At 49.4% G+C, this 13761-nt stretch overlaps 1 protein-coding gene across 1 annotated transcript in view; it reads right to left on the bottom strand.

Moving 5' to 3' along the window:
• Positions 1-10943, bottom strand: part of LOC146061612 (uncharacterized) — a 447354-nt gene extending 436411 nt beyond the window's left edge. The window contains exon 1 of the mRNA XM_083174479.1: positions 10816-10943. Within this exon, the coding sequence (XP_083030605.1) occupies positions 10816-10818 (3 nt within the window). The 5' untranslated portion in view covers positions 10819-10943. The remainder of the gene's footprint in view (positions 1-10815) is intronic.
• Between the last annotated feature and the right edge of the window lie 2818 nt (positions 10944-13761).

Raw genomic sequence — 13761 nt, forward strand, 5'->3', positions numbered from 1 at the left:
TATAAGCAGGTTATTGGGGGTATAGCAGGGTCAGTTGGGGCTGTAATGGGGTCAGTAGATTGTGGAGTAGGGAGGGGTGTGATGGATTATAAGCAGGTTATTGGGGTATAGCAGGGTCAGTTGGGGCTGTAATGGGGTCAGGTGGTTCAGTAGGGAGGGGTGTGATGGTGTATAAGCAGGATATTGGGTTATAGCAGGGTCAGTTGGGAATGTAATGGGGTCAGTAGATGGTGCAGTAGGGAGGGGTATGATGATGTATAAGCAGGTTATTTGGGGTATACCAGGGTCAGTTGGGCTGTAATGGGGTCAGTAGATGGTGCAGTAGGGAGGGGTGTGATGGTGTATAAGCAGGTTATTGGGGTATAGCAGGGTCAGTTGGGGATGTAATGGGGTCAGTAGATGGTGCAGTAGGGAGGGGTGTGATGGTTTATAAGCAGGTTATTGGGGTATAGCAGGGTCAGTTGGGCTGTAATGGGGTCAGTAGATTGTGGAGTAGGGAGGGGTTTGATGGTTTATAAGCAGGTTATTGGGGTATAGCAGGGTCAGTTGGGGGTGTGATGGTTTATAAGCAGGTTAATTGGGGGTATATCAGGGTCATTTGGGCTGTAATGGGGTAAGTAGATGGTGCAGTAGTAAGGGGTGTATAAGCAGGTTATTGGGGGTATAGCAGGGTCATTAGGGGCTGTAATGGGGTCACTAGATGGTGCAGTAGGGAAGGGTGTGAAGGTTTATAAGCAGGTTATTGGTTCAGTCTGTAGGGGTGTGATGGTTTATAAGTAGGTTATTGGTGGTATTGCAGGGTCACTGGGGATGTAATGGGGTCAGTAGATGGTGCAGTAGGGAGGGGTGTGATGGTTTATAAGCAGGTTATTGGTGGTATTGCAGGGTCACTGGGGATGTAATGGGGTCAGTAGATGGTGCAGTAAGGAGGGGTGTGATGGTTTATTAGCAGGTTATTTGGGGTATAGCAGGGTCAGATGGGTCTGTAATGGGGTCAGGTGGTTCAGTAAGGAGGGGTGTTATGGATTATAAGCAGGTTATTGGGGTATAGCAAGGTCAGTTGGGGCTGTAATGGGGTCAGTAGATGGTGCAGTGAGGAGGGGTGTGATGGTTTATAAGCAGGTAATTTGTTGTATAGCAGGGTCAGTTGGGGCTGTAATGGGGTCAGTAGCTGGTGCAGTAGGTAAGGGTTTGATGGTTTATAAGCAGGATATTGGGGTATAGCAGGGTCAGTTGTGGTTGTAATGGGGTCAGTAGATGGTGCAGTAGGGAGGGGTGTGATGGTTTATAAGCAGGTTATTGGGGTATAGCAGGGTCAGTTGGGGGTGTGATGGTTTATAAGCAGGTTAATTGGGGGTATATAAGGGTCAGTTGGGGCTGTAATGGGGTCAGTAGAGGGTGCAGTAGGTAAGGGTGTGATGGTTTATAAGCAGGTTATTGGGAGTATAGCAGGGTCAGTTGGGGTTGTAATGGGGTTAGTAAATGGTGCAGTAGGGAGGGGTGTGATGGTTTATAAAGCAGGTTAATTGGGGGTATAAAAGGGTTAGTTGGGGCTGTAATGGGGTCAGTAGATGGTGCAGTTAGGAGGGGTGTGATGGGTTATAAGCAGGTTTTTTTGGGGTATAGCAGGGTCAGTTGGGCTGTAATGGGTCAGTAGATGGTTCAGTAGGGAGGGGTGTGATGGTTTATAAGCAGGTTATTTGGGGTATAGCAGGGTCAGTTGGGGCTGTAATGGGGGCAGTAGATGGTGCAGTAGGGAGAGGTGTGAAGGTTTATAAGCAGGTTATTGGTTCAGTCTGGAGGGGTGTGATGTTCAATCTGGAGGGGTGTGATTGATTATAAGCAGGTTATTGGTGGTATTACAGGGTCAGTGGGGATGTAATGGGGTCAGTAGATGGTGCAGTAAGGAGGGGTGTGATGGTTTATTAGCAGGTTATTTGGGGTATAGCAGGGTCAGTTGGGGCTGTAATGGGGTCAGTAGATGGTGCAGTAGGTAAGGGTTTGATGGTTTATAAGCAGGTTATTTGGGGTATAGCAGGGTCAGTAGGGGTTCTAAAGGGGTCAGTAGGGAGAGGTGTGATTGATTATAAGCAGGCTATTGGGGAATAGCAGGGTTAGTTGGGGCTGTAATGGGGTCAGTAGATGGTGCAGTAGGGAGGGGTGTGATGGTTTATAAGCAGGTTATTGGGGTATAGCAGGGTCAGTTGGGGGTGTGATGGTTTATAAGCAGGTTAATTGGGGGTATATAAGGGTCAGTTGGGGCTGTAATGGGGTCAGTAGATGGTGCAGTAGGGAGGGGTGTGATGGTTTATAAGTAGGTTATTTGGGTATAGCAAGGTCAGTGGGGGCTGTAATGGGGTCAGTAGATGGGGCAGTAGGAAGGAGTGTGAAGGTTTATTAGCAGGTTATTGGTTCAGTCTGGAGGGGTGTGATGGTTTATAAGCAGGTTATTTGGGGGTATAGCAGGGTCAGTTGGGGCTGTAATGGGGTCAGGTGGTTCAGTAAGGAGGGGTGTGATGGATTATAAGCAGGTTATTGGGGCTGTAATGGGGTCAGTAGATGGTGCAGTAGGGAGGGGTGTGATGGTTTATAAGCAGGTTATTGGGGTATAGCAGGGTCAGTTGGGCTGTAATGGGGTCACTAGATGGTGCAGTGAGGAGGGGTGAGATGGTGTATGAGCAGGTTATTGGGGGTATAGCAGGATCAGTTGGGGCTGTAATAGGGTCATTAGATGGTGCAGTAGGGAGGGGTGTGATGGTTTATAAGCAGGTAATTTGGGGTATAGCAGGGTCAGTTGGGGCTGTAATGGGGTCAGTAGATGGTTCAGTAGGGAGGGGTGTGATGGTTTATAAGCAAGTTATTTGGGGTATAGCAGGGTCAGTTGGGGCTGTAACGGGGTCAGTAGATGGTGCAGTAGGTAAGGGTTTGATGGTTTATAAGCAGGATATTGGGGGTATAGCAGAGTCAGTTGGGGTTGTAATGGGGTCAGTAGATGGTGCAGTAGGGAGGGGTGTGATGTTTATAAACAAGTTATTTGGGGTATAGCAGGGTCACTTGGGGCTGTAATGGGGTCAGGTGGTTCAGTAGGGAGGGGTGTGATGAATTATAAGCAGGTTATTGGGGTATAGCAAGGTCAGTCGGGGCTGTAATGGGGTCAGTAGATGGGGCAGTAGGGAGGGGTGTGAAGGTTTATAACCAGGTTATTGGTTCAGTCTGGAGGGGTGTGATGGTTTAGTCTGGAGGGGTGTGATGGTTTATAAGCAGGTTATTGGTGGTATTGCAGGGTCAGTGGGGATGTAATGGGGTCAGTAGATGGTGCAGTAAGGAGGGGTGTGATGGTTTATAAGCAGGTTATTTGGGGTATAGCAGGGTCAGTTGGGGCTGTAATGGGGTCAGTAGATGGTGCAGTAGGGAGGGGTGTGATGGTTTATAAGCAGGTTATCGGTGGTGTAGCAGGGTCAGTTGGGGTTGTAATGAAGGGGGTGTAGCAGGTCAGTATGGGGTCAGTTAGGGGGTGTAGCAGGTCAGTATGGGATATATGGGGTCAGTAAGGGGGGTTTCACGGGTTGTTATGGGGTATATGGGGTCAGTAAGGGGGTGTAGCGGGTCAGTATGGGATACAGGGGTCAGAAAACTGAGGGAGAAACAAGTACATTTACAGAGGAGAAAGTCCTCACAGAACTCTCAAAACTGAAAGTGGATAAATCAATGGGGCCAGATGGGATACAGCCAAGGATACTAAAAGAGCTTAAAGCGGAGCTGGTAAAAGCAATAATAGAATTATTCATCCAGTCACTAGCTACTGGAGTAATCCCAGAGGACTGAAAAACAGCGAATGTAGTCCCACTGCACAAAAGTGGAAGAAAGGAAGAGGTAAGCAACTATCGACCAGTGAGCCTTACATCAGTAGTAGGGAAATTGATGGAAACATTCTTAAAACAAAGAATTGTAGAGTATCTCAAAACCAGCAATTTATAGGATCCAAAACAGCATGGGTTTACTGGGCGAAGACCATGTCAAACAAATCTTATTGAGTTTTTTAACTTTTTTGACTGGGTGACTAAAGGGTACTCCTGTAGTTTCACGGCGCCAGCATGGCGCTGTGCTACTTCCTGTTTGTACGCTCGGCAAACTATCTAAAATAAACTAACTTAACTCATGCCAACATGGATAGTTCATACCCCCCACTATCCATGTTGGCATGTAGTTGATTTTAGATAGCGTGGCGAGCGTAGCGAGCCACCGAGCCCGCAGCATGGGCGAGCGAAGGGAGCCCCGCAAGGGGACTCAGACGCACGGCGCCATGAAACTACACAAGTACCGACTAAAGTAATAGATCATGGTGGGGCTGTAGATGTAGCTTATCTACACGTTAGTAAGGCTTTTGACACTGTCCCACATCGCAGACTGTTAAATAAACTTGAAAGCTTGGGATTGGATTTTAAGTTAGTTGAATGGATAAGAACGTGGTTGCAGGACAGAAAACAGAGAGTTGTAGTAAACGAAGTACAGTCAGTCAAAGGAGGGAAAGGTTACAAGTGGGGTACCCCAGGGATCTGTACTTGGACAGGGTAGACACACAAGGAGGGATAAAACAAATGATTGATGATCTAGATAGATTAGAGGAATGGTCAAGAGCATGGCAACTGCAGTTTAATGCCAAACAATTCAAAATCATGCACTTGGGTCTCAACACAAATCTAAACACAAAATATAGTATAAATGGCACTATAATGGAAACTACTGAGGAAGAGAGGGATCTAGGTGTCACTATTTCAGGGGACCTGTCCGATTTTTAAAGGGCAAAATGCGCCCTGCCCCATTAGCAGCGCCCCGCTAAATCAGCCTGCATTTTGCCCGCCGGAGTGCCCGGGCCGTCGCATCGCTGAAGGGGGCTTGCCCGGCCATGGCTACGTCCCGGCAGCTCAGTGACGTAGTCATGGCCGGGCAAGCCTCTTCATCGATGCGGCGGCCCGGGCACGCCTCCTGGGTGATGCGGCGACCCGGGCACGCCTCCTGTATTGACGCGGCGGCCCGGGCACGCCCCCTAGCGTGACGCGGCGGCCCGGGCACGCCCCCTAGCGTGACGCGGCGGCCCGGGCACGCCCCCTAGCGTGACGCGGCGGCCCGGGCACGCCCCCTAGCGTGACGCGGCGGCCCGGGCACGCCCCCTAGCGTGACGCGGCGGCCCGGGCACGCCCCCTAGCGTGACGCGGCGGCCCGGGCACGCCCCCTAGCGTGACGCGGCGGCCCGGGCACGCCCCCTAGCGTGACGCGGCGGCCCGGGCACGCCCCCTAGCGTGACGCGGCGGCCCGGGCACGCCCCCCGCCGTGACGCGGCGGCCCGGGCACGCCCCCTGCCGTGACGTCGGCTTGCCCGTTCCGCCAAACCAGCGCCCTGCTCCCCATAATTCCTAGGGGGAACACTAAGTATGGGGGTGTAGAGGGTCAGTATAGGATATATGGGGTCAGTACGGGGGTAGCGGGTCAGTATGGGGGTGTAGAGGGTCAGCATAGGATATATGGGGTCAGTAAAGGGGTGTAGAGGGCCAGTATCGGATATATAGGGTCAGTATGGGGGTGTAGAGGGTCAGTATAGGATATATGGGGTCAGTATGGGGGTGTAGTGGGTCAGTATAGGATATATGGGGTCAGTACAGGGGTAGCGGGTCAGTATAGGATATATGGGGTCAGTATAGGGGTAGCGGGTCAGTATAGGGGTGTAGAGGGTCAGTACAGGATATATGGGGTCAGTAAAGGGTTTAGCGGGTCAGTATGGGGGTGTAGAGGGTCCGTATAGGATATATGGGGTCAGTACAGGGGGAAGCGGGTCAGTATAGGATATATGGAGTCAGTACGGAGGGTAGCGGGTCAGTATAGGATATATGGGGTCAGTACAAGTAGTAACGGGTCAGTATGGGAGTGTAGAGGATCAGTACAGGATATATGGGGTCAGTATGGGGGGTAGCGGGTCAGTATGGGGTGGAGTGGGTCAGTATAGGATATATGGAGTCAGTATGGAGGGTAGCTGACCAGTATGGGGGTGTAGAGGGTCAGAATAGAATATATGGGGTCAGGAATGGGGTGTAGCGGGTCAGTATGAAGGTGTAGAGGGTCAGTATATGATATATGGGGTCAGTAAGGGGGTGTAGCGGGTCAGTATGGGGGTGTAGATGGTCAGTATAGGATATATGGAGTCAGTACAGAGGGTAGCGGGTCAGTATGGGGGTGTAGAGGGTTAGTATAGGATATATGGGGTCAGAAAGGGGGTGTAGAGGGTCAGTATAGGATATTTGAGGTCAGTACGGGGGTAGCGGGTCAGTATAGAATATATGGGGTCAGTACAGGGGGTAGCGGGTCAGTATGGGGTATAGAGGGTTAGTATAGGATATATGGGGTCAGTACGGGGGGGTAGTGGGTCAGTATTGGCTTTAGTGGGTCAGTAAGGGGGTTAGTGGGTCAGTAATGGGGTGTAGCGGATCACTATAGGATATATGGGGTTAGTATGGGGGTAATGGGTCAGTATGGGGTGTATAGGGTTAGTATAGGATATATATGGGGTCAGTACGGAGGGTAGCGGGTCAGTATGGGATGTAAAGGGTCAGTATGGGGTATATGAGGTCAGTACGGGGGATATTATTATTATTATTATTATAATTTTATTTATAAGGCGCCACAAGTGTTTCGCAGCGCCGTACAAAGGAACAATACAGGGAGACAAAACTTGGCATAACATTGAATAAATAACAAAAATACAGTACAAATAAAGTAAAGGATAGCGGGTCAGTATGGGGGTGTAGAGGGTCAGTACAGGCTATATGGGGTCAGTACGGAGGGAAGCGGGTCAGTATGGGGGTATAGAGGGTTAGTATAGGATATATGGGGTCACAAAGGGGGTGTAGAGGGTCAGTATAGGATATATGAAGTCAGTACGGAGGGTAGCGGGTCAGTATAGGATATATGGGGTCAGTACGGGGGGGTAGCGGGTCAGTATAGGATATATGGGGTCAGTACGGGGGGTAGTGGGTCAGTATTGGGTGTAGTGGGTCAGTAAGGGGATGTAGCGAGTCTGTATGGGGGTGTAGAGGGTCTGTATAGGATATATGGGGTCAGTAAGGGGGGTGTAGTGGGTCAGTATAGGGGTGTAGTGGGTCAGTATAGGATATATGGGGTCAGTTCGGGGGGTAGCGGGTCAGTATGGGGGTGTAGAGGGTCAGTATAGGATATATGGGCTCAGTACGGGGGTAGCGGGTCAGTATAGGATATATGGGGTCAGTACGGGGGGTAGCGGGTCAGTATAGGATATATGGGGTCAGTACGGGGGGTAGCGGGTCAGTGTAGGATATATGGGGTCAGTTCGGGGGGTAGCGGGTCAGTGTAGGATATATGGGGCCAGTATAGGATATATGGGGTCAGTATGGGGGTAGCGGGTCAGTATGGGGCTGTAGAGGGTCAGTATGGGATATATGGGGTCAGTATAGGATATATGGGGTCAGTGTAAAATATATGGGGTCAGTAGGTAGGTAGCGGGTCAGTATAGGATATATGGGGTCAGTATGGGGGTGCAGCGGGTCAGTATAGGATATATGGGGTCACTATGGGGTAGCGGGTCAGTATAGGATATATGGGGTCAGTACGGGGGTAACGGGTCAGTATGGGGGTGTAGCGGGTCAGTATAGGATATATAGGGTCAGTATGGGGGTGTAGAGGGTCAGTATGGGGGTGTAGAGGGTCAGTATGGGATATATGGGGTCAGTGTAGAATATATGGGGTCAGTAGGCAGGTAGCGGGTCAGTATAGGATATATGAGGTCAGTATGGGGGTGCAGCGGGTCAGTATAGGATATATGGGGTCACTACGGGGTAGCGGGTCAGTATAGGATATATGGGGTCAGTACGGGGGTAACGGGTCAGTATGAGGGTGTGGCGGGTCAGTATGGGGGTGTAGAGGGTCAGTATGGGATATATGGGGTCAGTAAGGGGGTGTAGTGGTTCAGTATAGGATATATGGGGTCAGTACGAGGGTAGCGGGTCAGTATGGGGGTGTAGAGGGTCAGTATCGGATAGATGGGGTCAGTATGGGGGTGTAGAGGGTCAGTATAGGATATATGGGGTCAGTATAAGATATATGGGGTCAGTACAGGGGGTAGCGGGTCAGTATAGGATATATGGGGTCAGTATGGGGGTGCAGCGGGTCAGTATAGGATATATGGGGTCACTACGGGGTAGCGGGTCAGTATAGGATATATGGGGTCAGTACGGGGGTGTAGCGGGTCAGTATAGGGTGTAGTGGGTCAGTATAGGATATACGGGGTCAGTAATGGCGTGTAGCGGGTCAGTATAGTATATATGGGGTCAGTACAGGGGGCAGCGGGTGAGTATAGGATACATGGGGTCAGTATGGGGGGTAGCGGGTCAGTATGGGGGTGTAGAGGGTCAGTATAGGATACATGGGGTCAGTATGGGGGTGTAGCGGGTCAGTATAGGATATATGAGGTCAGTAAGGGGTGTATCGGGTCAGTATGGGATATATGGGGTCAGAATAGGATAAATGGGGTCAGTACGGTGGTAGCCGGTCATTATGGGGGTAGCGGGTCAGTATAGGTTATATGCGGTCAGTACGGGGGTGTAGCGGGTCAGTATAGGATATATGGAGTCAGTATGGGGCTGTAGTGGGTCAGTATAGGATATATGGGTCAGTAAGGGGTGTAGCGGGTCAGTATAGGGTATATGGGGTCAGTATGGGGGTGTAGAGGGTCAGTATAGGATATACGGGGTCAGTAAGTGGGGTAGCGGGTCAGTATAGGATATATGGGGTCAGTAAGGGGGTGTAGCAGGTCAGTATAGGATATGGGGCCAGTATGGGGGTGTAGTGGGTCAGTATAGGATATATGGGGTTAGTAAAGGGGGTAGCGGGTCAGTATAGGATATATGGGGTCAGTACAGGGGGTAGCGGGTCAGTATAGGATATATGGGGTCAGTACAGGGGGTAGCGGGTCAGTACAGGATATATGGTGTCAGTATAGGATATGTGGGGTCAGTACGGGGGTAGCGGGTCAGTATGGGGGTGTAGAGGGTCATTATAGGATATATGGGGTCAGTACGGGGGGTAGCGAGTCAGTATGGGATATATGGGGTCAGTACGGGGGGTTAGCGGGTCAGTATAGGATATATGCGGTCAGTATAGGATATATCGGGTCAGTAGGGGGTAGCAGGTCAGTATGGGGATGTAGAGGGTCAGTATAGGATATATGGGGTCAGTATGGGGGTGTAGAGGGTCAGTATCGGATATATGGGGTCAGTATGGGGGTGTAGAGGGTCAGTATCGGATATATGGGGTCAGTATAGGATATATGGGGTCAGTAAGGGGGTGTAGAGGGTCAGTATAGGATATATGGGGGTCAGTACGGGGGGTAGCGGGACAGTATGGGGGTGGAGAGGGTCAGTATAGGATATATGGGGTCAGCATGGGGGTGTAGAGGGTCAGTATATGATATATGGGGTCAGTATAGAATATATGGGGTCAGTACGGGTGGTAGCGGGTCAGTATAGGATATATGGGGTCAGTAAGGGGGTGTAGTGGGTCAGTATAGGATATATGGGGTCAGTAAGGGGGTGTAGTGGGTCAGTATAGGATATATGGGGTCAGTAAGGGGGTGTAGAGGGTCAGTATAGGATATATGGGGTCAGTAAGGGGGTGTAGAGGGTCAGTATAGGATATATGGGGTCAGTATAGGGGTGTAGAGGGTCAGTATAGGATATATGGGGTCAGTATGGGGGTGTAGAGGGTCAGTATAGGATATATGGGGTCAGTAAGGGGGTGTAGAGGGTCAGTATAGGATATATGGGGTCAGTAAGCGGGTGTAGTGGGTCAGTATAGGATATATGGGGTCAGTATGGGGGTGTAGTGGGTCAGTATAGGATATATGGGGTCAGTATGGGGGTGTAGTGGGTCAGTATAGGATATATGGGGTCAGTAAGCGGGTGTAGTGGGTTAGTATAGGATATATGGGGTCAGTATGGGGGTGTAGAGGGTCAGTATAGGATATATGGGGTCAGTATGGGGGTGTAGAAGGTCAGTATAGGATATATGGGGTCAGTAAGGGGGTGTAGAGGGTCAGTATAGGATATATGGGGTCAGTAAGGGGGTGTAGAGGGTATAGGATATATGGGGTCAGTATGGGGGTGTACAGGGTTAGTATAGGATATATGGGGTCAGTATGGGGGTGTACAGGGTTAGTATAGGATATATGGGGTCAGTAAGGGGGTGTACAGGGTTAGTATAGGATATATGGGGTCAGTAAGGGGGTGTAGTGGGTCAGTATAGGATATATGGGGTCAGTAAGGGGGTGTAGAGGGTCAGTATAGGATATATGGGGTCAGTAAGGGGGTGTAGAGGGTCAGTACAGGATATATGGGGTCAGTAAGGGGGTGTAGAGGGTCAGTATAGGATATATGGGGTCTGTATGGGGGTGTAGAGGGTCAATATAGGATATATGGGGTCAGTAAGGGGGTGTAGAGGGTCAGTATAGGATATATGGGGTCAGTAAGGGGGTGTAGAGGGTCAGCATAGGATATATGGGGTCAGTAAGGGGGTGTAGAGGGTCAGTATAGGATATATGGGGGTGTAGAGGGTCAGTACGGGATACAGGAAGGGAGAGGAATGGCTGCAGGCAGTTATACCGGAAGTATTACACACAGTACATTAATAACGGAGACCCGGAGCCGTGCGGTGCGACCCTGCTGCTGCCGGCATACAGAGAACACATCCTCCCGGCGGCTTCCCCTCACACACTACCCGGTTGCCAGCACTTACCATGGCGCCCTCGTTGTCTCCTCTCCTCACTGCGCAGCCGATCACATGGGGGCGGCACCAACCTGAGAAGACACTCACCTTAGCCAATCATACAGCAGCACTCTCCTGAGTGACAGTTAACGCTACCAATCACACAGTGAGAGATGAACCTATAGCTCTGTTGCAACCACTATTCTACTCTCTATGATCACGCAGACTGGAGGACCGTAGTCATTACACCTACATATACACCTCATCCTCATGTGATTTTATATATATATATATATATATATATATATATATATATATATATATATATATATATATATATAGGCTATTTTTCGATTTAAAAAAATAGGTGAATTTAAGTAAGACAAAAATAATAGGTGGGGGTGGATTGCCCTCTCCAGGAGGAACACAATGCTCTGCTCCTGCACTTCCGTCTCATGTAGGATTACCATCACCTGTGTTGAACAGGTTAATTGGTGAGATAGGTGCTTCACCACAGGTGATAGCAATCATACACCAAGAGGGAAGTGCAGGAGCAGAGCATTGTGTCCTCCTGGAGAGGGGCATGCTGGGAGGTATGGATAATGTAGGATTGCCAGCACCTGTGGGGAGCTAGGTAACTGACAAGAAAGGTGTCACCACAGGTGCTGGCAATCATACATTACCAGGGAAGCCCAGGAACAGAGCCTTGTGTCCTCCTGGAGAGGGGCATGCTGGGAGGTATGGATAATGTATGATTGCCAGCACCTGTGAGGAGCTAGGTAACTGATAAGAAAGGTGTCACCACAGGTGCTGGCAATCATACATTACCAGGTAAGCCCAGGAGCAGAGCATTGTGTCCTCCTGGAGAGGGTCATGTTGGAAGATATGTTATTATGAATTGTCCTGACAATTATGCAGGGGCGGGCTGGGCCGGTATGTAGTGGCTGGGCTGGGCCGTGTGGATTGCCCGGCTGCTGCTGTCTCTGGGTCCTGCTGCCATACACAGGTGACAGTCTCCATGTATGGCGACGGCCCCTTCAAAAATGGCCACCGCCTTGGAGGAGACAGACACTAGAGGTACTGCTGTACCTCTAGTGTATGTCAGAGGATGACAGCGCGGCCAGCGCTACCCGGAAGTGCGGCTTCGGGTAGCGCTGGCGCGCTGTTTAAAAGGAACCCCTAGGCAACGAGTATTTACCTGGGGGGGGACAGTTTACCTGTGGAGGCCGCCGGCGGGAGCGCGGGTGGCACTGCACCAGGTCTGCCAGGGGAAGCTGCATGTAGGCCCTGGAGGAGCTCATGGAGGCTGAGCTCGAGCTGACCCTGCCTGTCTTGTAAGTACATTGCTTATACTGTAGATATAGATATTCTGGGGGGGGGGGGGGGGGGGGGTTGTTCTGTAATGAACAAACAGTGGCACTCCATGGGTTAAAGCAGGCAAATATATGTTTATTGGGCATTACAGTGTATTGCAATATGTGTAATGGGCATTGCGGTGTTGGCATATGTGTAATGGGGATTGTTTAATTGGCATTATGTTTAATTGGCATTGCGGTGTGTGGCAATATGTGTAATGGGCATTGTGGTGTTGGCATTATGTGTAATGGGTATTGTTTAATTGGCATTATGTGTAATGGGCATTGTTTAATTGGCATTACAGTGTGTGGCATTATGTTTAATTGGCGTTACGGTGTGTGGCAATATGTGTAATGGGCATTGTGGGGTTGGCATTATGTGTAATGGGCATTGTTTAATTGGCATTATGTGAAATGGGCATTACGTTGCTGGCATTATGTGTGATGGGCATTACGGTGTGTGGCAATATGTGTAATGGGCATTGCGGTGTTGGCATTATGTTTAATTGGCATTACGGTGTGGCAATATGTGTAATTGGCATTATGTGTAATGGGCATTGTTTAATTGGCGTTACGGTGTGTGGCAATATGTGTAATGGGCATTGTGGTGTTGGCATTATGTGTAATGGGCATTGTTTAATTGGCATTATGTGAAATGGGCATTACGTTGCTGGCATTATGTGTGATGGGCATTACGGTGTGTGGCAATATGTGTAATGGGCATTGCGGTGTTGGCATTATGTTTAATTGGCATTACGGTGTGGCAATATGTGTAATTGGCATTATGTGTAATGGGCATTGTTTAATTGGCGTTACGGTGTGTGGCAATATGTGTAATGGGCATTGTGGTGTTGGCATTATGTGTAATGGGCATTGTTTAATTGGCATTACGTTGTGTGGCATTATGTTTATTTGGCATTACGGTGTGGCAATATGTGTAATTGGCATTATGTGTAATGGGCATTGTTTAACTGGCATTACGGTGTGGCAATATGTGTAATTGGCATTGTGTAATGGGTTTGTTTAACTGGCATTATGTGTAATGGGCATTGTTTAATTGGCATTACGGTGTGTGGTATTATGTTTAATTGGCGTTACGGTGTGTGGCAATATGTGTAATGGGCATTGTGGTGTTGGCATTATGTGTAATGGGCATTGTTTAATTGGCATTACGGTGTGTGCCATTATGTTTATTTGGCATTACGGTGTGGCAATATGTATAATTGGCATTATGTGTAATGGGCATTGTTTAATTGGCATTACGGTGTGTGGCATTATGTGTAATGGGCATTACGTTGCTGGCAATATGTGTGATGGGCATTGTGGTGTTGGCATTATGTGTAATGGGCATTGTTTACTTGGCATTACGGTGTGTGGCATTATGTGTAATGGGCATTACGTTGCTGGCAATATGTGTGATGGGCATTGTGGTGTTGGCATTATGTGTAATGGGCATTGTTTACTTGGCATTACGGTGTGTGGCAATATGTGTGATGGGCATTGTGGTGTTGGCATTATGTGTAATGGGCATTGTTTAATTGGCATTACGGTGTGTGGCATTATGTGTAATGGGCATTACGTTGCTGGCAATATGTGTGATGGGCATTGTGGTGTTGGCATT

The sequence above is a fragment of the Crinia signifera genome, chromosome 1 (genome assembly GCF_055691185.1).
Source record: "Crinia signifera chromosome 1, ASM5569118v1, whole genome shotgun sequence".
NCBI classification, from domain to species: domain Eukaryota; kingdom Metazoa; phylum Chordata; class Amphibia; order Anura; family Myobatrachidae; genus Crinia; species Crinia signifera.